Source organism: Bombina bombina, unplaced genomic scaffold, assembly GCF_027579735.1.
Source record: "Bombina bombina isolate aBomBom1 unplaced genomic scaffold, aBomBom1.pri scaffold_307, whole genome shotgun sequence".
NCBI lineage: Eukaryota > Metazoa > Chordata > Amphibia > Anura > Bombinatoridae > Bombina > Bombina bombina.
In genome coordinates, this window is record NW_026511377.1 from 90,069 (window position 1) to 113,695 (window position 23,627).

General features: G+C 40.6%; 1 protein-coding gene across 1 annotated transcript in view; it reads left to right on the forward strand.

Annotated features, from left to right (window-relative positions):
- LOC128643721 (gastrula zinc finger protein XlCGF26.1-like) overlaps positions 1 to 23,627 on the forward strand; it is a 132,219-nt gene that overhangs the window by 52,832 nt on the left and 55,760 nt on the right. The window contains exon 8 of the mRNA XM_053696548.1: positions 13,511 to 13,609. Coding sequence (XP_053552523.1) covers positions 13,511 to 13,609 — 99 coding nt within the window. The remainder of the gene's footprint in view (positions 1 to 13,510; positions 13,610 to 23,627) is intronic.

The following is a 23,627-nucleotide window of genomic DNA, read 5'->3' on the forward strand; positions in this document are numbered from 1 at the left end:
TAAATAATGTGGTTAACATCTCTAAACACGAACTTTCTAAACCTGAACTTGAATTATTAAACAAAGGTCTTTCATTCTGCCCAGTTAAAAATTGTAACTTTTTTCAGTTGCAAAAAGACCTGCACAGATTTATAAGAACTTTAAAATTAAAAACTTTGAATTGGGCAGAAAATGTGAATTTAAATAATGAGAATCCTACGATCCATTTAACACAGTTTGGGTTAAGAAAGAAAAGTAAATATAACCCGATTGTAAATAATCACAGTATAGGGACCTTTTCAACTTTAGTCCAGAAAGATATTTCTAAACTACAAACAAAAGTTGAAAAGTATAGAAGAAATGGGAATACCTTTAAACAGATGGGTAATAACATGACTATAGATCAGCATTTAGCCCTAAAGAAATTACAAGAACATCCTGAGATTATTTTAAAAAGAGCGGACAAGGGGGGAGCAACAGTGGTGTTAGATAAAAATGCCTATATTAATGAAATTAAAAATCAACTGAATAATAAGGCAGTATATAGAAAACTTAACTATAATCCTGTATTCAAATTACAAAAAGAAATTAGAATGATTATTCTAAAAGCTGAAAATAAAGGGATAATAGTTAAAGATGTTGCTTCTTTTCTGCAGGTAGACAATCCGTATACACCTGTCATGTATGTTCTACCTAAAATACATAAGGATATTAAAAATCCCCCAGGGCGCCCAATTGTTGCTAGCACCAACTCAGTTTTTACAAATATTTCAATATTCTTGGATAAGATCTTACGACCCTATGTTGAACGTTCCAGTTCCTTTATTAAAGACACCAATGATTTTTTGTGTAAACTAGATTCCTTAGACCTTTCTAGCAGTAAGTTTATTATGTTTAGTTTAGATGTAGAGAGTCTCTACACGAACATCAAACATTCAAGTGGCATTGATGCCGTAGAAAATGTATTAAGGAATGATACTCAATATACTTCTGCACAAATAGATTTTTTTTGTCCAGCTTCTGACAATTATATTATGTGGAAACTACTTTCTCTTCCAGGATGACTATTTCCTCCAACTCCAAGGTACCGCAATGGGTTCCAACGTCGCCCCAAATTATGCAAATATTTTTATGAACCTCTTTGAGGAAAAATTTGTTTTCTCTAATGAATTTTTTGTTCAATATGGCGCCACCTGGTGGCGGTATATTGACAATATTTTTGGCATCTGGTGGGGCGACGTTGGAACCCTTGAAAGGTTTGTGAATGATTTGAATTCATCATCAAGGTATATAAAGTTTAAATTGACTTGGAGTGAGGAGGTGGTTGACTTCCTGGATGTGAGAGTAATGAAATCAGACAATCAATTTAAAACTGATTTATTTAAGAAAATGACTGATCGCAACAGTCTTTTGCGCTTTGAAAGTGCTCATCCACCTTCACTCCTGAAATGTCTACCCCACAGTCAAATGTTGAGAGTGCGCAAAATTGTCTCTGATGAGAAAATATTAAATAGGAGACTGACAGAGATGGGTGAGAGATTTCTGGAAAGAGGCTATCCCAGGAGTTTAATAAATAAAGAAATTGAAACTGTAAAATTAATTCCAAGAACAGATTTATTGCATCCAAAGGATAGAGTAAAGAAAGAAAATAATCAGAAAGATAGACTTATTCTTGTAACAGAATACAATGCACAGAGTAATGAAATACAGCGCATTATCAGGAAACACTGGAATATTTTGTCTGATTGTAACCCATCTATCTTAGAATTTCAAAGCCCTCCAATGTCTGCTTTTAAAAGAGGTAGTAATATCCAAAATAAATTGGTTAAGGCTGATATTGGCCCTAGTAGTAAAAACAAAAATAAACCTAGGTATATCACCACTAAAAATACCGGTAGCTACCCCTGCTTAGGGTGTTCATGTTGCAGCAACATGAATAAAGGGTCAATTTTCTATCACCCTCACACTGGCAAAAAATATAATATAAAAGGTTATTACACATGCTTGACTACTTTTATAATATATATGATTAAATGTCCATGTGGGGGGGTCTATGTAGGGGAGTCTACTAGATCCGCTAAGGAGAGAATTATTGAACATAAGAGCAACATTAGAACAGGTAACATAAAAGCCCCCCTAGCTGCCCACTTTATAAAAGCAAATCATTCTATAAGTCAGTTAAAATTTCAAATAATTGACAAAGTTGATATCCCACGAAGAGGAGGGGATAGAGAAATTCTGTTAAAACAAAAAGAAGCATATTGGATATATGAGTTGGGGAGTCTGGAGCCTAAAGGTTTGAATAGAGACTGGGACCTCACAGTATTTCTATGATTTTTACTGTTAAGATGTAAATTATAATTTATTGCTGTGAAAGTTTGATAAGAAAATAGTAATTTAACTAATCATGGAAACACTATTATGTATATGGAATAAGTAATGCATAAGTATTAGCTTAAGTTAAGAGTAAGTTTAAATGTTGGATAAGAAAGTGTTAAATACACTTGAGCGCCACCTAGTGGTATACATGTATATAAGTCACTTGTTAGTTTGTATCAGGTATGGCATGAATAAGGGAGACTAATCCCGAAACGTTGCCTTTTTTACCTCCTTAATAAAAGAATAATATCTGCTGTCACCTGCCTGCTTTTTTTCTGAATTTTGAACTGGGGACTTAGGCAGTGGTCCCTGGGTGACGTGCAGCACCTAAGCCGGTTGTGCTGAAAAGCTCTACCTAATCATGTAAATGACACACACACACCCTCTCTTCTCTTCTCTCTCACCCTCTGCTTCATGTAAATGGCACACACATGCCCTCTCTTCCCTTCTCTCTCACCCTCTGCTTCATGTAAATGGCACACACACATGCCCTCTCTTCTCTCTCACCCTCTGCTTCATGTAAATGATACACACACATGCCCTCTCTCACCCTCTGCTTCATGTAACTGGTACACAAACACACGCGCTCTCTTCCCTTCTCTCTCATCCTCTGCTTCATGTAAATGATACACACACATGCCCTCTCTTTCCTTCTCTCTCACCCTCTGCTTTATGTAAATGGTACACACACATGCCCTCTCTTCCCTTCTCTCTCACCCTCTGCTTTATGTAAATGATACACACACATGCCCTCTCTTCCCTTCTCTCTCACCCTTTGTTTCATGTAAATAATACACACACACATGCCCTCTCTTCCCTTCTCTCTCACCCTCTGATTCATGTAAATGATACACACACACATCCCCTCTCTTTCCTTCTCTCTCACCCTCTGCTTCATGTAAATGATACACACACATGCCCTCTCTTCCTTCTCTCTCACCCTCTGCTTCATGTAAATGATACACACACATGCCCTCTCTTCCCTTCTCTCTCACCCTTTGCTTCATGTAAATAATACACACACATGCCCTCTCTTCCCTTCTCTCTCACCCTTTGCTTCATGTAAATGGCACAAACACATGCCCTCTCACCCTATGCTTTATGTGAATGGTACACACGCCCTCTCACCCCCTCTGCCTTTCTGTCAGTGGTACACACCCATGCCCTCTCTAACCCTCTGCGTCATGTAAATGGCACACACGCATGCCCTCTCACCCTCTGCTTCATGTGAATGGTACACACGCATGCACTCTCTCACCCTCTGCTTCATGTGAATGGTACTCACGCATGCCCTCTCTCACCCTCTGCTTCATGTGAATGGTACACACGCACGCCCTTTCTCACCCTCTGCTTCATGTGAATGGTACACACACATGCCCTCTCTCACCCTCTGCTTCATGTGAATGGTATACACGCACGCCCTCTCTCACCCTCTGCTTCATGTGAATGGTACACACGCATGCCCTCTCTCACCCTCTGCTTCATGTGAATGGTACACACACATGCCCTCTCTCACCCTCTGCTTCATGTGAATGGTACACACGCACGCCCTCTCTCACCCTCTGCTTCATGTGAATGGTACACACGCACGCCCTCTCTCACCCTCTGCTTCATGTGAATGGTACACACGCACGCCCTCTCTCACCCTCTGCTTCATGTGAATGGTACACACGCACGCCCTCTCTCACCCTCTGCTTCATGTGAATGGTACACACGCATGCCCTCTCTCACCCTCTGCGTCATGTAAATGATACACACACGTGCGCTCTCTATCCCACTTCTAGTTCATTAAATGGTATTCTGAACACTCTTATTTTATTGTGAACTCAGACATTTAGGCCATTAATAAAGATTAAATATAGGAATAAATTGGCATCTGGTACTTTGCAATATACTGTAAATATCCTTTTAATACGATGACAGTAGTGGAACATTATTTAATCTACAGACTATTGTATATACATTTTAAAGGGACATTATGGTCAAAATTTAAAAGCACATAAATTAGTTACATCTTTGAATAGAAACATATTAGCAATATAAATGTATTGGCAAAAATACCTATAGTAAAAGTTATCACTGTTTTAGTGTTAGCATTTGTCTCTGCTCGTGCATGTGACGCATAGCTAGATATTCTCAGTGCACCAGCATTTTAAATACAGCAGCTGCTCAGAGCGCCTGTGGGGCTTGTATCATGTCAGCAATTAACAAATTGAGTCATTACCAGATGGTAAAAGCACCTTAGGTTCTCTGAACAAGTGTTGTGTGTGAAATGCTGGTGCACGGTGCATACTTAAAGGGATGCTAAACCCAGTTTTTTTATTTAATGATTCAGATAGAGCAAGCAATTTTAAGTAACTTTCTAATTCATTCCTATTATCAATTTGTCTTTGTTCTCTTGCTATCTAAGAAGCCAGATCATTTTTGGTTCATATAACTGGACAGCACTTGTGTATTGGTGAGTGCATTTAGCTATCAATCAGCAAGCACAACCCAGGTTGTGAACCGAAAATGGGCCGGCTTCTAAACTTACATTCTTGCTTTTCAAATAAAGATAGCAAGAGAATGAAAATAAAAATTGATAATAGGAGTAAATTAGAAAGTTGTTTAAAATTGCATGCTCTATCTGAATCATGAAAGAAACAATTTGGGTTTAGTGTCCATTTAAATACGTTTGAAACAGCTATAGCTTTTATTAGAAGCAATTTTGCTAATACAGGTGTACCTCGCTCATACAGCGCGTTGGGGACCGGAGCCCCGCTGTAAAGTGAAACAAGGCGGTTTTAGCTTTCTTTTCACTTGCCAGTGTGTTTAAAAATTTGAAAATATGTTTGAACTGACATTTATTAGGGGTGCAATAGCGCTACGTTTAGTTTAACACTAGCACAGCACAGTATTAAATTAGTATTCAATAAATACTGTACCTGTAAAATAGTTACAATTACTGTAGTATAATTTGCCAGACTATAACACTGAGACACAGATTGCACTGTGATGCTGTAAACAGAATGAACTGTGCATAACAAAATGGTGCCAGTCACTTTTCTTGCAATCTCACGAAGATTACAGCACTTTTTCATAATCCTTGGAGTTTGAACCTTTAGCTCCACAAATCGCTGTATTAGCGAAGCGCTGTAAAGTGAGATTTACCTGTACATCTATATTACAAAGATTCTTCTATTCAAAACTGAAATGCACCCATGTGGATTCTAATTTTGGCTGGAATGTTCCTTTCAGTTCTGAAATAAGTTTTGGGTGTTTATGCTTCATACTCGTACCTGCAAATTTGCAATATAATTGAAATATTTAACGTAACATCTGAATGTACAAATCTAATAAAATTACATTTTTGATGTTATTGATTAACCTCAATATGCACCAAATATTAAAGGGACAATCTACTTTCTTTTTATTTTTGTTCAAAAAGATAGATAACGACTTTACTACCAATTCTCCAGCTTTGCATAACCAACATTGTTATATTAATATACTTTATAACCTCAGTTTACCTGTTTCTAAGCCCCTGCAGACCACCTCTTATCTCAGTGCCTTTTATTAGCCTTTTACAGCCATACAGTGCTAGTTCATGTGTGTCATATGGATAACATTGTTATATTAATATACTTTATAACCTCAGTTTATCTGTTTCTAAGCCCCTGCAGGTCATCTCTTATCTCTGTGCCTTTTATTAGCCTTTTACAGCCATACAGTGCTAGTTCATGTGTGTCATATGGATAACATTGTTATATTAATATACTTAATAATCTCAGTTTACCTGTTTCTAAGCCCCTCTTATCTCGGTGCCTTTTATTAGCCTTTTACAGCCATACAGTGCAAGTTCATGTGTGTCATATGGATAACATTGTTATATTAATATACTTTATAACCTCAGTTTACCTGTTTCTAAGCCCCTCTTATCTCGGTGCCTTTTATTAGCCTTTTACAGCCATACAGTGCTAGTTCATGTGAGTCATATGGATAACATTGTTATATTAATATACTTTATAACCTTAATTTATCCAACATTGGTGTGTCCGGTCCACGGCGTGATCCATTACTTGTGGGATATTCTCCTCCCCTACAGGGAAAGGCAAGGAGAGCACACAGCAAGAGCTGTCCATATAGCTGCCCCTCTGGCTCCGCCCCCCAGTCATTCTCCTTGCCGCTCTGAACAAGTAGCATCTCCACGGGGATGGTGAGGAGTTTGTGGTGTTAGTTGTAGTTTTTTATTTCTTCTATCAAGAGTTTGTTATTTTAAAATAGTGCTGGTATGTACTATTTACTCTGAAACAGAAAGAGATGAAGAGTTCTGTTTAAAAGAGGAGTATGATTTTAGCAGCAGTAACTAAAATCGATTGCTGTTCCCACACAGGACTGTTGAGATGAGAGAACTTCAGTTGGGGGGAACAGTTTGCAGACTTTTCTGCTCAAGGTATGACTAGCCATTTTCTAACAAGACTGTGTAATGCTGGAAGGCTGTCATTTTTCCCTCATGGGGATCGGTAAGCCATTTTCTTAGACTTAGAAAGAATAAAGGGCTTATTATGGGCTATTAACTGGTGGACACTCTTAAGGGCTAAATTGATTGTTTATTTAAGTTTTTATTTAAAGTTTGAAGTGGATTTCACACTTTTATTATTTGGGGAACGTTTTTTATCACCAGGCACTAGTTAAGACACCTTTCCAGTCAGGAAGGGCCTTTCACTGTGGCTGCGTTCGTGCAGCGCTCAGGAGCTAGTGGGAGCGCTTCACTTCCAGCGATGACGTGGCGCTGGGTGACGTCACAAGCAAGGGAGCTTAGAGAAAACGATCGCATGCGCAAAGGGATCTGCTGCACAATAATGGACTTTGTGCATGCAATCGTTTTTACCAAGCTCCCTTGTAGCTGACAATACAAATTGTCTCTCTCTTTGTCTAAGTGGAGGATTATTTTTATACAACACCGTTGTCCTCCTGCCTCTCGGCCAAACATCGGAACCCTGACCCACCTCCATTCAGCTGCTCTCAGCTCAGCGCCTGTAGCTTATCCTGCACCATTCAGCTAATAATACTACAGGTGCTGAGCTGAGAGCAACTGAATGGAGGTGGGTCAGAGTTCCGATGTTTGCCGAGAGGCAGGGGAAACCAGAGACACTGGGGAAACAATAACACCGGATAAGCCTGACAGCAGCGTTTAGTACAGGGCAAAGTGGAGATAGGTTACTAAACCACTTTGCCCTGTATTAAATGCTGCTATCAGACTTATCTGCCTCACCGGTCCCTCTGCTGCTTATAAAAACATGGCAACCTCCACAGCAACACGCGTGTGGAGGCTGCCATGTTGCCAAGCGTCTGAGCTTGCTCTGAAAAGTCCCAGCTTTTCCAGCACACTGGAAGCGCTCAAAAAACGCCAGGCATCTCACTTTCAAGTGTGAGAAAAACGCTCCAAGCGAGTCCCAGTTCGCTTGGAGCGCTGCCCGAACGCAGCCTGTATTAGGCAGAGCCTCATTTTCGCGCCATTATTGCACAGTTTCTTTTAAGTACAGTGCATGCAGATGCATGTGAGAGGGTCTGGTGTCCACTGAAAAAGTTCCTAGAAGGCTTGAAATACCCCCCTGGGATAGTTGAAGTCACAACAAAGGCTGTGGCTGGGACTGTAGTGGGGTTAAAATTGCAAACGGCTCCGGTTTCCACATTTTAAGGGTTAACAGCTTGAAAATTGGGGTGCAATACTTTGAATGCATTAAGACACTGTGGTGAAAATTTGGTAAAGATTGGACAATTCCTTCATAGTTTTTCACATATTCAGTAATAAAGTGTGCCCTATTTAACATTTAAAGAGACAGTAACGGTTTTGTTTTAAAACGGTTTTTGTACTTTATTAACCAGTTTAAGCCTGTTTAACATGTCTGTACCTTCTGATAGATCATGTTCTGTATGTATGGAAGCCAAAGTGGTTCCCCCTTCAATTATATGTGATAATTGTGCCATAGCGTCCAAACACAGTAAGGACAGTATTGTCACAAATAGTAAGGTTGCCCAGGATGATTCCTCAGATGAAGGAAGTAGATATAGTTCTACATCTTCTCCTTCTGTGTCTATACCAATTATGCCCGCGCAGGCGACCCCTAGTACTTCTAGCGCGCCAATGCTTGTTACTATGCAACAATTGACGGCAGTAATGGATAACTCCATAGCTAATATTTTATCCAAAATGCCAGCATTTCAGAGAAAGCGCGATTGCTCTGTTTTAAACACTGTAGAGCAGGAGGGCGCTGATGATACTTTTTCTGTCATACCCTCACACCAGTCTGAAGTGGCAGTGAGGGAGGGTTTCTCAGATGGAGAAATTTCTGATACAGGAAGAATTTCTCAGCAGGCAGAACCTGATGTTGTGACATTTAAATTTAAATCAGAGCATCTCCGCGCATTACTTAAGGAGGTGCTATCTACTCTGGATGATTGTGACAATCTGGTCATCCCAGAAAACTTGTGCAAGATGGACAAGTTCCTAGAGGTCCCGGTGCACCCTGATGCCTTTCCGATACCTAAACGGCTGGCGGACATAGTGACTAAGGAGTGGGAGAAGCCAGGCATACCTTTTGTCCCTCCTCCTATATTTAAGAAATTGTTCCCTATGGTCGACCCCAGGAAGGACATATGGCAAACAGTCCCTAAGGTCGAGGGGGCGGTTTCTACACTAGCCAAACGCACGACCATTCCCATTGAGGACAATTGTGTTTTCAAAGATCCTATGGATAAAAAATTGGAGGGTTTGCTTAAAAAGATTTTTGTACAGCAAGGTTACCTCCTTCAACCTATTTCGTGCATTATTCCTGTCACTACAGCGGCGTGGTTCTGGTTCGAGGAACTGGAAAAGTCGCTCAGTAGGGAGACTCCGTATGAGGAAGTCATGGACAGAATTCACGCACTTAAGTTAGCTAATTCCTTTATTTTAGATGCCGCTTTGCAGTTAGCGAGATTATCGGCGAAAAATTCAGGGTTTGCAATTGTGGCGCGCAGAGCGCTCTGGCTAAAGTCTTGGTCGGCGGATGTATCTTCCAAGACAAAATTGCTTAATATCCCTTTCAAAGGTAAGACCCTTTTTGGGCCAGAATTGAAAGAAATTATTTCAGACATCACTGGGGGAAAGGGCCATGCCCTCCCACAGGATAGGCCTTTTCAAGGCTAAGGATAAGTCCAATTTTCGTTCCTTTTGCAATTTCAGGAACGGACCGGCTTCTAACTCGGCAGCCTCTAGACAAGAGGGTAACGCTTCCCAGACTAAACCAGCTTGGAAACCAATGCAAGGCTGGAATAAGGGTAAACAGGCCAAGAAGCCTGCTGCTGCTACCAAGACAGCATGAAGGGGTAGCCCCCGATCCGGGACCGGATCTAGTAGGGGACAGACTCTCTCTCTTTGCTCAGGCTTGGGCAAGAGATGTTCAGGATCCCTGGACACTAGAAATAGTCTCTCAGGGTTATCTTCTATAATTCAAGGAACTACCCCCAAGGGGAAGGTTCCACATTTCTCACTTATCTTCAAACCAAATAAGTAGACAGGCATTCTTACATTGTGTAGAAGACCTGTTAAAGATGGGAGTGATACACCCAGTTCCAACTGTGGAACAAGGTCAGGGGTTTTTACTCAAATCTGTTTGTAGTTCCCAAAGAAGAGGGAACTTTCAGACCAATTCTGGATTTAAAAATTCTAAACAAATTTCTCAGAGTTCCATCGTTCAAAATGGAAACCATTCGAACAATTTTACCTACAATCCAGGAGGGTCAATATATGACTACCGTGGATTTAAAGGATGCGTATCTACATATTCCTATCCACAAAGATCATCATCAGTTCCTAAGTTTCGCCTTCTGGACAAACATTATCAGTTCGTGGCTCTCCCATTCGGACTAGCCACTGCTCCCAGAATTTTCACAAAGGTGCTCGGGTCCCTTCTAGCGGTTCTAAGACCAAGGGGCATTGCAGTGGCACCTTATCTGGACGACATTCTAATTCAAGCGTCGTCTCTTTCCAAGGCAAAGGCTCATACAGACATTGTTCTAGCCTTTCTCAGATCTCACGGGTGGAAGGTGAACGTAGAAAAGAGTTCCCTGTCTCCGTCGACAAGAGTTCCCTTTTTGGGAACAATAATAGATTCCTTTGAAATGAAGATCTTCCTGACAGAAGTCAGAAAGTCAAAGCTTCTAAACGCTTGTCAAGTTCTTCTCTCTATTCTGCAGCCTTCCATAGCTCAGTGCATGGAAATAGTAGGGTTGATGGTTGCAGCAATGGACATAGTTCCTTTTGCTCAAATTCATCTAAGACCATTACAACTGTGCATGCTCCAGTAGACAGGATCACCTGTCTCAGGGAATGAGTTTCTGCAGACCAAAGTGGGTCATTGTCACGACCGACGCCAGTCTATCAGGCTGGGCCGCGGTCTGGGATTCCCTGAAAACTCAGGGTTTATGGACTCGGGAAGAGTCTCTTCTCCAGATCAACATCCTGGAACTGAGAGCGATATTCAATGCTCTCCGGGCTTGGCCTCATCTAGCGAAGGCCGGATACATAAGATTCCAGTCAGATAACATGACGACTGTAGCTTACATCAACCATCAGGGAGGAACAAGGAGTTCCTTGGCGATGAGAGAGGTATCCAAGATCATCAAATGGGCGGAGGATCACTCCTGCCATCTATCTGCAATTCACATCCCAGGAGTAGACAACTGGGAGGCGGATTATCTGAGTCGTCAGATTTTCTATCCTGGGGAGTGGGAACTCCACCCGGAGGTGTTTGCCCAGTTGACTCAATTATGGGGCATTCCAGACATGGATCTGATGGCGTCTCATCAGAACTTCAAGGTTCCTTGCTACGGGTCCAGATCCAGGGATCCCAAGGCCACTCTAGTGGATGCATTAGTGTGCCTTGGTCGTTCAACCTAGCTTATGCGTTTCCACCATTCCCTCTCCTTCCCAGGCTTGTAGCCAGGATCAAACAGGAGAAGGCCTCAGTGATTCTGATAGCTCCTGCGTGGCCGCGCAGGACTTGGTATGCAGACCTGGTGAATATGTCATCGGCTCCACCATGGAAGCTACCTTTGAGACAGGATCTTCTAGTACAAGGTCCATTCGAACATCCAAATCTAATTTCTCTGCAGCTGACTGCTTGGAAATTGAACGTTTGATTTTATCCAAGCGTGGGTTTTCAGATTCAGTGATAGATCCAGAAAACCTGTGTCTAGAAAGATTTACCATAAAATATGGAAAAGATATATCTGTTGGTGGGAATCCAAGGGATTCTCCTGGAGTAAGATTAAAATTCCTAAGATCCTCTCCTTTCTCCAAGAAGGTTTGGATAAGGGATTGTCAGCGAGTTCTCTAAAAGGACAGATTTCTGCTTTATCTGTCTTGTTATACAAACGACTGACAGCTGTGCCAGAGGTACAAGCTTTTGTACAGGCTTTGGTCAGAATCAAACCTGTTTACAGACCCTTGACTCCTCCTTGGAGTCTAAATTTAGTTCTTTCAGTTCTTCAGGGGGTTCCATTTGAACCCTTACATTCCATAGATATCAAGTTGCTATCTTGGAAAGTTCTGTTTTTGGTTGCTATTTCTTCTGCTAGAAGAGTTTCTGAATTATCTGCTTTGCAGTGTGATCCACCCTATCTGGTGTTCCATTCAGATAAGGTTATTTTGCGTACCAAGCCTGGTTTTCTTCCAAAAGTCGTTTCCAACAAGAATATTAACCAGGAAATAGTTGTTCCTTCTCTGTGCCCGAATCCAGTTTCAAAGAAGGAACGTTTGTTACACAATTTAGATGTAGTCCGTGCTTTAAAGTTCTATTTAGAAGCAACAAAGAATTTTAGACAAACCTCATCCTTGTTTGTCGTTTACTCTGGTAAGAGGAGAGGACAAAAAACTATTGCTTCCTCTCTTTCTTTCTGGCTGAAAAGCATTATCCGATTGGCTTATGAGACTGCCGGACGGCAGCCTCCTGAACGAATCACAGCTCACTCCACTAGGGCTGTGGCTTCCACATGGGCCTTCAAGAACGAGGCTTCTGTTAATCAGATATGTAAGGCAGCGACTTGGTCTTCTCTGCACACTTTTGCCAAATTTTACAAATTTGATATTTTTGCTTCTTCGGAGGCTGTTTTTGGGAGAAAGGTTTTGCAAGCCGTGGTGCCTTCTGTTTAGGTAACATGATTTGCTCCCTTCATCCGTGTCCTAAAGCTTTGGTATTGGTTCCCACAAGTAATGGATGACGCCGTGGACCGGACACACCAATGTTGGAGAAAACAGAATTTATGCTTACCTGATAAATTACTTTCTCCAACGGTGTGTCCGATCCACGGCCCGCCCTGGTTTTTTAATCAGGTTTGAAAATTTTTTCTTTTTCTTTATACACTACAGTCACCACGACACCCTATAGTTTCTCCTTTTTCTCCTAACCGTCGGTCGAATGACTGGGGGGCGGAGCCAGAGGGGGAGCTATATGGACAGCTCTTGCTGTGTGCTCTCCTTGCCTTTCCCTGTAGGGGAGGAGAATATCCCACAAGTAATGGATGACGCCGTGGACCGGACACACCGTTGAGAAAGTAATTTATCAGGTAAGCATAAATTCTGTTTTACCTGTTTCTAAGCCCCTGCAGGCCATCTCTTATCTCAGTGCCTTTTATTAGCCTTTTACAGCCATACAGTGCTAGATCATGTGTGTCATATAGATAACATTGTTATATTAATATACTTTATAACCTCAGTTTACCTGTTTCTAAGCCCCTCTTATCTCGGTGCCTTTTATTAGCTTTTTACAGTCATACAGTGCTAGTTCATGTGTATCATATGGATAACATTGTACTCACTCCCGTGTAGAATGATAATAATTCTGCAGGAACGGCACTAATTGGTTGAAATGCAAGATTGTGAAATAAACTGAGATAAGGGGGGCCATCTACATAGACTTTGATACAAGGTGATCACAGAGGTAAAAAGTGTGTTAATATAACTGTGTTTGTTATGGGTAATAAAGGCATTGTCTATTGTTTTAAACAATAACAATTTTCAAGTAGACTATCCCTTTAAGTGTATGGCAATTAAATACCCATTACTGTGTTAAACATTAGTTGCCTTTGGGGTGAAATGAAATATTGTCTGCAATAAATGTTCTTACAGATGACATTAATACTGACGTAGATGTTAAAACAGAAGATCTGAGTGTAACGTGTCAGCTGGAAGCTCCAATGCAGGAATTGTGTGACAGTGACAATGAAGGTAAGTGCACGTGTGTGACAGTGAAGGTAAGTGCACGTGTGTGACAATGCAGGTAAGTGCACGTGTGTGTGACGTGTCTTCTGTTTATGGGGTATTGCCTGGTTTTTATATCTTATTGTCTGTAAGTGCTGTACATTATATTATCAGTCAGGGTGTCACCTCAATCACACACTGAGTGTCACAATATAGCCTGATACTCACTGCCTAGTGTTTAGTTATCCTCATCATATGAAGCCCAAGCCCTATACAGCTGCTGTCATTTATATCTGCCAAAGTGTAATCATTACTATTGTCATCTGATCAGCTGCAGATACATCAGTATTAGGAGTATTTAGGAACATAAAATAAATCCCATAGCACTATATGATCTACTCATCTGTATGTCCTGTCTGTATATTGTGAGTTAAAGGGGCATTGTACTTGAACATTCTATAATACATGTAAAAGACCAGCAGAGAAACATGTTTGTAATATGTATTTTTATGTGTAAAAATTTAAAGGGAAATTACAGCATTAAAGACAGAACCAACTATTATTAGTGATAAATACCCAGTTGAGAAGTGGCAGCAGCAATGACTATGAAAATGTGCGATAGTGTACGCAGTTGAATTGCATATTTTAATGAGCTGTGAAGCCACACGTGCAAATGCAAGGATGCAGCCCGTGGGTGAAACATTTATTTTAGATACATTTAGGGCCAGATTACGAGGGGCACGTTAACATTTATACATTAGCGATAAGGAATTTTATCTCGGCTATTTGCTGGCATCTGCTCGTATTACAAGTTGAAAGTACGCTAGAATGATTACTGCGTCATCAGAGCCCTGGTTAACTGTTTTGGGAAACAAAAAAGTCACAAAACAAATAAATAAATTACAAAATACATTTTCGCTTGTGACGGATACCCCAACTGGGTAGCTCCGTCCAAAGGGTCCTGCTTCCTCCCTGCCGACTGCAGCTGTGTAGTCGCCAAGCGATTACAGCCAGTAGCCCTGCCTGATACCCGACAACACCAGTATTCAGGCTTCCACCCTGTGGCAGACTCTGGTTCCCCCAACTGAGTAGCTCTGCCAGAGGGTCCTTCCTCTCCCTGACAACAGGTCGCTATGTAGCAGAGAAAGTGGCAGACTCTGGCTACCCTGACTAGGTAGCTCTGCCAAACGGTTCCTTCTGACACCTAGAACCTGGAACAAGCCGCTATGTAGCGAGGAAAGTGATTATAGCAATCCCCACCCAAATTAACTAGACAGACTAGCATTCAGGCAAAAACAAGAACTGATTTTATTGGGAAACACACACTCCTTTTATACACAAACACAGGGTCTTATCTCACTCCCAAATCTCCCGCAATTCACGCCCCTCTAGACAGGCTGGCGTCAGCCATAGCAGGCACAGTCTCACATAGTCCCAGTACACAGAGGTGGTGTTTTCGGGGTGATCCCGGGGGAGCGGCGGCACTACCAGGGTGTCATTTGAAAACCCTTGGTCCCCAGATGCCCTAGGTGTGATTCGTTTCTGGGGACCGGAGTTACAGACCGTTAAATATAGGGGGGTAGGGGTGTCCAAATCCCTGGTTTCCAAAGTAGCTCTCCTCTGGGAATTCCCCCACCTCTTGTCCTCCCTCGGGGCTACCAATCCCCAAAAGAGTGGAGCTCTGGGGCAAAGGGCCGCTGGAGCAACCGGGGGTAAAGTTAGCGGGTGTCCGTCTTAATGCGGCCGACCAGGAGTTCCAGGAGCCCGGCCAGCTGCGAGTGGTTCTGGCGGTAACCGACGCTGTGTTGTGAGGCCAGTCGGCAGTTCCAGTAGCCCAACTAGCCTAGAAGGGTTTTTCCGGTCAGATATCAGCTCTTTCCTGACCAGGTACACATAGCACAACCTAGCTGTGAGTAGGACAGTGTTTGGTGATAATTAATTGTATTATCTGTTATAGTGTTGTGCCTCTAAAATTCGTTTTATTCTTAATTAAATGTTATAATTAACAACTGATATCATAACTAATCAGGTTCTTATAAACCTATGTGCATCCATGGTATTATTGATTAATACCTTTCTATACTCTACATGTGTGTATACAACTTATTCTTAAATAGTGATAGTGAACTTATATTGGTGACTAATATGTTCTATACTCTATACTCTATAATCTGTTAAACGTCTGTATTCAGCTTGTGCTGTACACATCTAAGATCAACTTTCCCTTTATCAGAAGATAAATAGATATTATTAAATTGACACTCCTAAATGTTGGACCATGGGATATATTATCCTTGTGTTAATAGAAATGAAACTAAACGTATATGTACTTAAAATAGTTTACTTGCATCCATATATATAACAAAAATGACATAAAATAACATAAAAAATAAAAATTGAAATTGAAAGTAAATTCTATTATTTAAATTTTTTTACACAGATCGAGAGTAGTTTTAGATAACCACCAATGTTTTTTTGATGTTGTTAACCTTGTGTCTTAATATCTGTGTCTGACAATTGCTTGTATCCTATAATTCAAAAACATTCATATAAAAGACATATATACAATCTTGTTTGATCCCATGTGTGAAAACTTCATATATAAAAAAGACTGTTTCAAGTTCTAATATTGTATTGAAATCCAGAACACACTTTCTCATATATACATGTATTGGTCCTTGAAATTATGTATGCAGTTCGTATAATTTGTTACAAAAGTTGTGGCCACAACTGTATTCCTTGAATTTCGGTATCACCGAATGACGGAAGTATTGAGCAACGGTAATGTTGCACTCCCCCCTAACCGGACCTCCGATTGATCTTACCTCGGTGTGTTTGCAGGGGTCCTGGGAAGCTGCTCGTTACTGTTTTTTTTACCTTGTTGAGGGAGGATCAGCGTCTCTCAGTTTGAAAAAAAGTTTCCCGGCGGCTTACTTCCTATCCCTGACGTCGTCCGTTCCACGTGACTTGTTTGAGGCCAATCGGGTAACCGGATCGTGGGGGGAGTGTGCCTCTTTGAATCCTGGTTCTTTGGTTCTCTGGAGCCTTTGTAATCCACACTGGATAGTCTATCTACGCGTTTCAGCGCTCTCATGCGCCTTTATCAAGACTTGTATAGTTAGTGTGTATTTTGGCTCTATTTAAGGTTCCGGTCCGATTGTATAACTCCACCCATTTTGTTCAGAGTTAGTCATCATATATATGAATGAGTGTGTTTAACCCCTTAATGACCACAGCACTTTTCCATTTTCTGTCTGTTTGGGACCAAGGCTATTTTTACATTTTTGCGTTGTTTGTGTTTAGCTGTAATTTTCCTCTTGCTCATTTACTGTACCCACACATATTATTATATACAGTTTTTCTCGCCATTAAATGGACTTTTTAAAGATACCATTATTTTCATCATATCTTATAATTTACTATAAAAAAAATATAAAATATGAGGAAAAATGGAAAAAAACACACTTTTTCTAACTTTGACCCCAAAAATCTGTTACATATCTACAACCATCAAAAAACACCCATGCTAAATAGTTTCTAAATTTTGTCCTGAGTTTAGAAATACCCAATGTTTACATGTTCTTTGCTTTTTTTACAAGTTATAGAGCCATAAATACAAGTAGCACTTTGCTATTTCCAAACCATTTCTTTTTTCAAAATTAGCGCTAGTTACATTAGAACACTAATATCTTTCAGGAATCTCTGAATATCCCTTGACATGTATATATATTTTTTTAGTAGACATCCCAAAGTATTGATCTAGGCCAATTTTGGTATATTTCATTCCACCATTCCCCCGCCAAATGCGATCAAATACAAAAAATTGTTCACTTTTTCACAAATTTTTTCACAAACTTTCGGTGTCTCACTGAAATTATTTACAAACAGCTTGTGCAATTATGGCATAAATGGTTGTAAATTCTTCTCTGGGATCCCCTTTGTTCAGAAATAGCAGACATATATAGCTTTGGCGTTGCTTTTTGGTAATTAGAAGGTTGCTAAATGCCACTGCGCACCACACGTGTATTATGCCCAGCAGTTAAGGGGTTAATTAGGGAGCTTGTAGGGTTAATTTTAGCTTTAGTATAGTGTAGTACACAACCCAAAGTATTGATCTAGGCCCATTTTGGTATATTTCATGCCACCATTTTACCGCCAAATGCGATCAAATTAAAAAAAAAAAGTTACATTTTTCACAATTTTAGGTTTCTCACTGAAAACATTTACAAACAGTTTGTGCAATTATGGTACAAATGGTTGTAAATGCTTCTCTGGGATCCCCTTTGTTCAGAAATAGCAGACATAAATGACTTTGACGTTGCTTTCTGGTAATTAGAAGACCGCTAAATGCTGCTGCGCCTCACACGTGTATTATGGCTAGCAGTGAAGGGGTTAATTAGGGAGTTTGTAGGGAGCTTGCAGGGTTAATTTTAGCTTTAGTGTAGAGATCAGCCTCCCACCTGACAAATCCCACCCCCTGATCCCTCCCAAACAGCTCCCTTCCCTCCCCCACCCCACAATTGTCCCCGCCATCTTAAGTACTGGCAGAAAGTCTGCCAGTACTAAAATAAAAGTACTAAAATAATTTTTTTTTTTTTTTTAGCATATTTACATATGCTACTGTGTAGGATCCCCCCCTTAGCCCCCAACCTCCCTGATCCCCCCAAAACCGCTCTATAACCCTCCCCTCTGCCTTATTGGGGGCCATCTTGGGTACTGGCAGCTGTCTGCCAGTACCCAGTTTGCAAAAAAATATGTTTTATTTTATTTTTTACCCGGTTTTTCTGTAGTGTAGCTTCCCCCTCCCCACAGCCCAACACCCACCACCTAACTGATGTTTTTATTTTATTTTATTTTTTTCTCATTTTCCTACAAACTTTTTCTGTAGTGTAGCGGTTCCCACCCGCTCCCTCCCCGCACCCGCCCCCGCCCTCCCGTGCACGTGCGCGCGTCAGTGCGCGCCCCCTGGCCTCCCCGCCCACGATCCTGCCCCCCTCCACATCACGAAGGGCCATCGATGGCCGCCTCCCGGTCCGGCTCCCACCCACCACCGCAATAAGCCTCCGATCTCCGGTGCAGAGAGGGCCACAGAGTGGCTCTCTCTGCACCGGATGGCTTAAAACGGTTATTGCAGGATGCCTCCATATCGAGGCATCACTGCAATAACCGGAAAGCAGCTGGAAGTGAGCAGGATCACTTCCAGCTGCTTTCCACACCGAGGACGTGCAGGGTACGTTCTCAGGCGTTAACTGCCTTTTTTTTGAGGACGTACCCTGCACATCCTCGGTCGTTAAGGGGTTAAACATTGTTTTTATTTTTATTTTGAACAAACTTTTCTAAAACATTTGTATAGGATACATTTCTCTAATACAAATGACATAGAATATTATGTTATATTGGTAGATACATTAGTTTAGTGCTGTATCGGCATTTCTGAGTATTTCACTCTCTATAAGATATGCTGTATTCTCACATTCTACACAACCATTTGAAAAATGCAATATTGATCCTTATATAGACAAAGGATTTGAGAGAAATATCTGGTGAAATTAACTTAATATGCAATTAAGTAATTGCCCCCCAAATAAGGTTAAGTGTTGTTTAAAATAAATTGATGAGCATCTTTAATTTGTAAAATAACTGCTCAAAGCAGGCTTTAGGGATTAAAGTTAGGGGATTTGGGGTGTTAGAAAAAAAAGGCACTGAAAAGTGCCTCTACATTGCAGCCTATGGGGAACAAATATATATGTACAGTGTATGTGTGTGTATATATGTACCGTGTATGCTTATATACATATATATACAGTATGTACATGTTAATGTTTGTGTGTGTATATATATATATATATATATATATATACACATACACACACACACATTATTTACACTTTGCTGCCCATCGCTGCATGACTTGCCCCCTTTGCTGCACTAGATTCTCTGCCGTGTCTCATCGCATGAGAACAAGGTTCCCATTGGAGCCTAAGGAAGTGCGCTCTATTGAGAGTAAAGCTAACATGCAATAGTTTGCATTGCGCTCCACTTCAAATACCAGCGCATAATTGCGTGCATTATGTATTGATGAATAAATAGAACATATTCTTCTATGTGAAGAACATAGGAATGTGAAATATTTATATTTTCGTGTCATGTTAGAGCACTTGAGAATATGGGATCAGGTTTGTGCGCCAGTAGGGTACCCCCCCACCCCCGTTTTTACTCCATTAACTTCTATGGAGGAATAGGTTATTGCATGCACAATATCCTGATTTCAGCTTTTTATGCTCTTCGGGTTAGCGCGTGAGCTAACAGTTTACTTTCAACTCATAATATGAGCGCAACCCACACAAAAAATGTACTTCTAGCGCAGTTAACAAGCGGGAGCATTAAATTGTGCTCCACTTGTAATCTGACCCTTAGTAAGAAAGACCACGATCCCCTCTCTAATATTGTATATGTTTGTATAAAATAATCAGGATTTTACTGTGTGTGTGTGAGGGAGATTGTGTTGTGTGTCTGTGCATGTTTCCAGGGGCTGTTGGAATACTAGAATATCACAGGTGAGTGTGTATATGTGTGACGTGTCTCACTTTTAGAGTCCCTATTCCCCCTCAATAAAACACATAGATGAAAACTCACCTGTTATTTGTGGTGATTGTGATATTACTAATGTAGGGCTGAATTCTAAATACAATCGCCTAGATTACGAGTCTTGCGTTAGCCTTAAAAAGCAGCGTTGAGAGGTCCCAACGCTGCTTTTTAACGCCCGCTGGTATTACGAGTCTGGCAGGTACAGGTGTACCGCTCACTTTTTTTCCGCGACTCGAGCATACCGCAAATCCCCTTATGTCAATTGTGTATCCTATCTTTTCAATGGGATTTTCCTAACGCCGGTATTAGGAGTCTTGGAAAAACTGAGCGGTACAGCCTCTCCTGTCAAGACTCCTACCGCATTTAAAAGTCAGTAGTTAAGAGTTTTATGGGCTAACGCCATAACATAAAACTCTTAACTAAAGTGCTAAAAAGTACACTAACACCCATAAACTACCTATTAACCCCTAAACCGAGCCCCCCCCCCCCACATCCCAAACACTTAACTAAAAATTTTAACCCCTAATCTGCCGACCGGACATCGCTGCCTCTTTAATAAATATATTAAACCCTAAACCGCCGCACTCCCGCCTCGCAAACATTAGTTGAATTTTATTAACCCCTAATCTGCCGTCCCTAACATCGCCTACACCTACCTACATGTATTAACCCCTAATCTGCCGCCCCCAATGTCGCTGACACTATATTAAATGTATTAACCCCTAAATCTAAGTCTAACCCTAACCCCCCTAACTTAAATATAATGTAAAAATATCGAAATAAAATTACTACAATTAAATAAATTATTCCTATTTAAAACTAAACACTTACCTATAAAATAAACCCTTAAGCTAGCTACAATATAACTAATAGTTACATTGTAGCTATCTTAGGTTTATATTTATTTTACAGGCAACTTTGTATTTATTTTAACTAGGTACAATAGTTATTAAATAGTTATTAACTATTTAATAACTACCTAGCTAAAATAAATACAAAAGTACCTGTAAACTAAATCCTAACCTAAGTTACAATTACACCCAACACTACACTATAATTAATTTAAATCCCTAAACTAAATACAATTAATTACAATTAAATTAAATAAACTAAAGTACCAAAAAAAACACACTAAATTACAGAAAATAATAAAATAATTACAAGAATTTTAAACTAATTACAACTAATCTAATCCCCCTAATAAAATTAAAAAAGCCCCCAAAATAATAAAAATCCCTACCCTATACTAAATTACAAATAGCCCTTAAAAGGGCCTTTTGCGGGGCATGGCCCCAAAGTAATCAGCTCTTTTACCTGTAAAAAAAAAAAATACAATACCCCCCCAACATTACAACCCACCACCCACACACCCAACCCTACTCTAAAACCCACCCAATACCCCCTTAATAAAACCTAACACTAACCCCTTGAAGATCACCCTACCTTGATACGTCTTCACCCAACTGGGCAGAAGAGGTCCTCCAGACGGCCAGAAGTCTTCATCCGATCCGGGCAGAAGAGATCCTCCAGACGGCCAGAAGTCTTCATCCGATCCGGGCAGAAGAGGTCTTCCAGATGGCCAGAAGTCTTCATCCAGGCAGCATCTTCTATCTTCATCCATCCGGAGCGGAGCGGGTCCATCTTCAAGACATCCAACGCGGAGCATCCTCTTCCATCCGACGACTAACACTAAATGACGGTACCTTTAAGTGATGTCATTCAAGATGGCGTCCCTTCAATTCCGATTGGCTGATAGAATTCTATCAGCCAATCGGAATTACGGTAGAAAGAATCCTATTGGCTGATCCAATCAGCCAATAGGATTGAGCTTGCATTCTATTGGCTGATTGGAACAGCCAATAGAATGCGAGCTCAATCCTATTGGCCGACTGGATCAGCCAATAGGATTGAAGTTCAATCCTATTGGCTGATTGCATCAGCCAATAGGATTTTTTTCTACCTTCTATCAGCCAATCGGAATTGAAGGGACACCATCTTGGATGACGTCACTTAGGGACACCATCTTGGATGACGTCACTTAAAGGTACCGTCATTTAGTGTTAGTCGTCGGATGGAAGAGGATGCTCCACGTTGGATGTCTTGAAGATGGACCCGCTCCGGATGGATGAAGATAGAAGATGCTGCCTGGATGAAGACTTCTGGCCGTCTGGAAGACCTCTTCTGCCCGGATCGGATGAAGACTTCTGGCCGTCTGGAGGATCTCTTCTGCCCGGATCGGATGAAGACTTCTGGCCGTCTGGAGGACCTCTTCTGCCCAGTTGGGTGAAGACGTCTCAAGGTAGGGTGATCTTCAAGGGGTTAGTGTTAGGTTTTATTAAGGGGGTATTGGGTGGGTTTTAGAGTAGGGTTAAGGGCTATTTGTAATTTAGTATAGGGTAGGAATTTTTATTATTTTGGGGGGCTTTTTTATTTTATTAGGGGGATTAGAGTAGGTGTAATTAGTTTAAAAAATTTTAATTATTTTTTTATTTTCTGTAATTTAGTGTTTGTTTGTTTTTTTGTACTTTAGTTTATTTGATTTAATTGTATTTAATTGTTTTTAGTTTATGGATTTCATTTAATTATAGTGTAGTGTTAGGTGTAATTGTAACTTAGGTTAGGATTTATTTTACAGGTACTTTTGTATTTATTTTAGCTAGGTAGTTATTAAATAGTTAACTATTTAATAACTATTGTACCTAGTTAAAATAAATACAAAGTTGCCTGTAAAATAAAAATAAACCCTAAACTAGCTACAATGTAATTATTATTTATATTGTAGCTAGCTTATGGTTTATTTTACAGGTAAGTATTTAGTTTTAAATAGGAATAATTTATTTAATTGTATTAATTTTATTTGGATTATTTTAAATTCTAATTAAATTAGGGGGGTTAGGGTTAGACTTAGGTTTAGGGGTTAATAACTTTATTATAGTGGCGGCGACGTTGGGGGTGGCAGATTAGGGGTTAATAATTGTAGGTAGGTAGCGATGACATTGGGGGTGGCAGATTAGGGTTTAATAATAATGTAGGTGGCGCCGATGTTAGGGGCAGCAGATTAGGGGTTCATAGGTATAATATAGGTGGCGGCGGTGTCCGGAGCGGCAGATTAGTAATTAATAAATATAATGCAGGTGTCAGCGATAGATTAGGGGTTAATAAGTGTAATGTTAGGGGTGTTTAGACTTGGGGTTCATGTTAGGGTGTTAGATGTAGACATAAAAGGTATTTCCCCATAGGAATCAATGGGGCTGTGTTAGGAGCTGAACGCTGTTTTTTTGCAGGTGTTAGTTTTTTTTTTAAGCCGGCTCAGCCCCATTGTTTCCTATGGGGAAATTGTGCACGAGCACGTTTAGCCAGCTCACCGCTGACTTAAGCAGCGCTGGTATTGAATTGAGATGTGGAGCTAAATTTTGCTCAACGCTCACTTTTCTGCGGCTAACGCAGCCATTCAGAA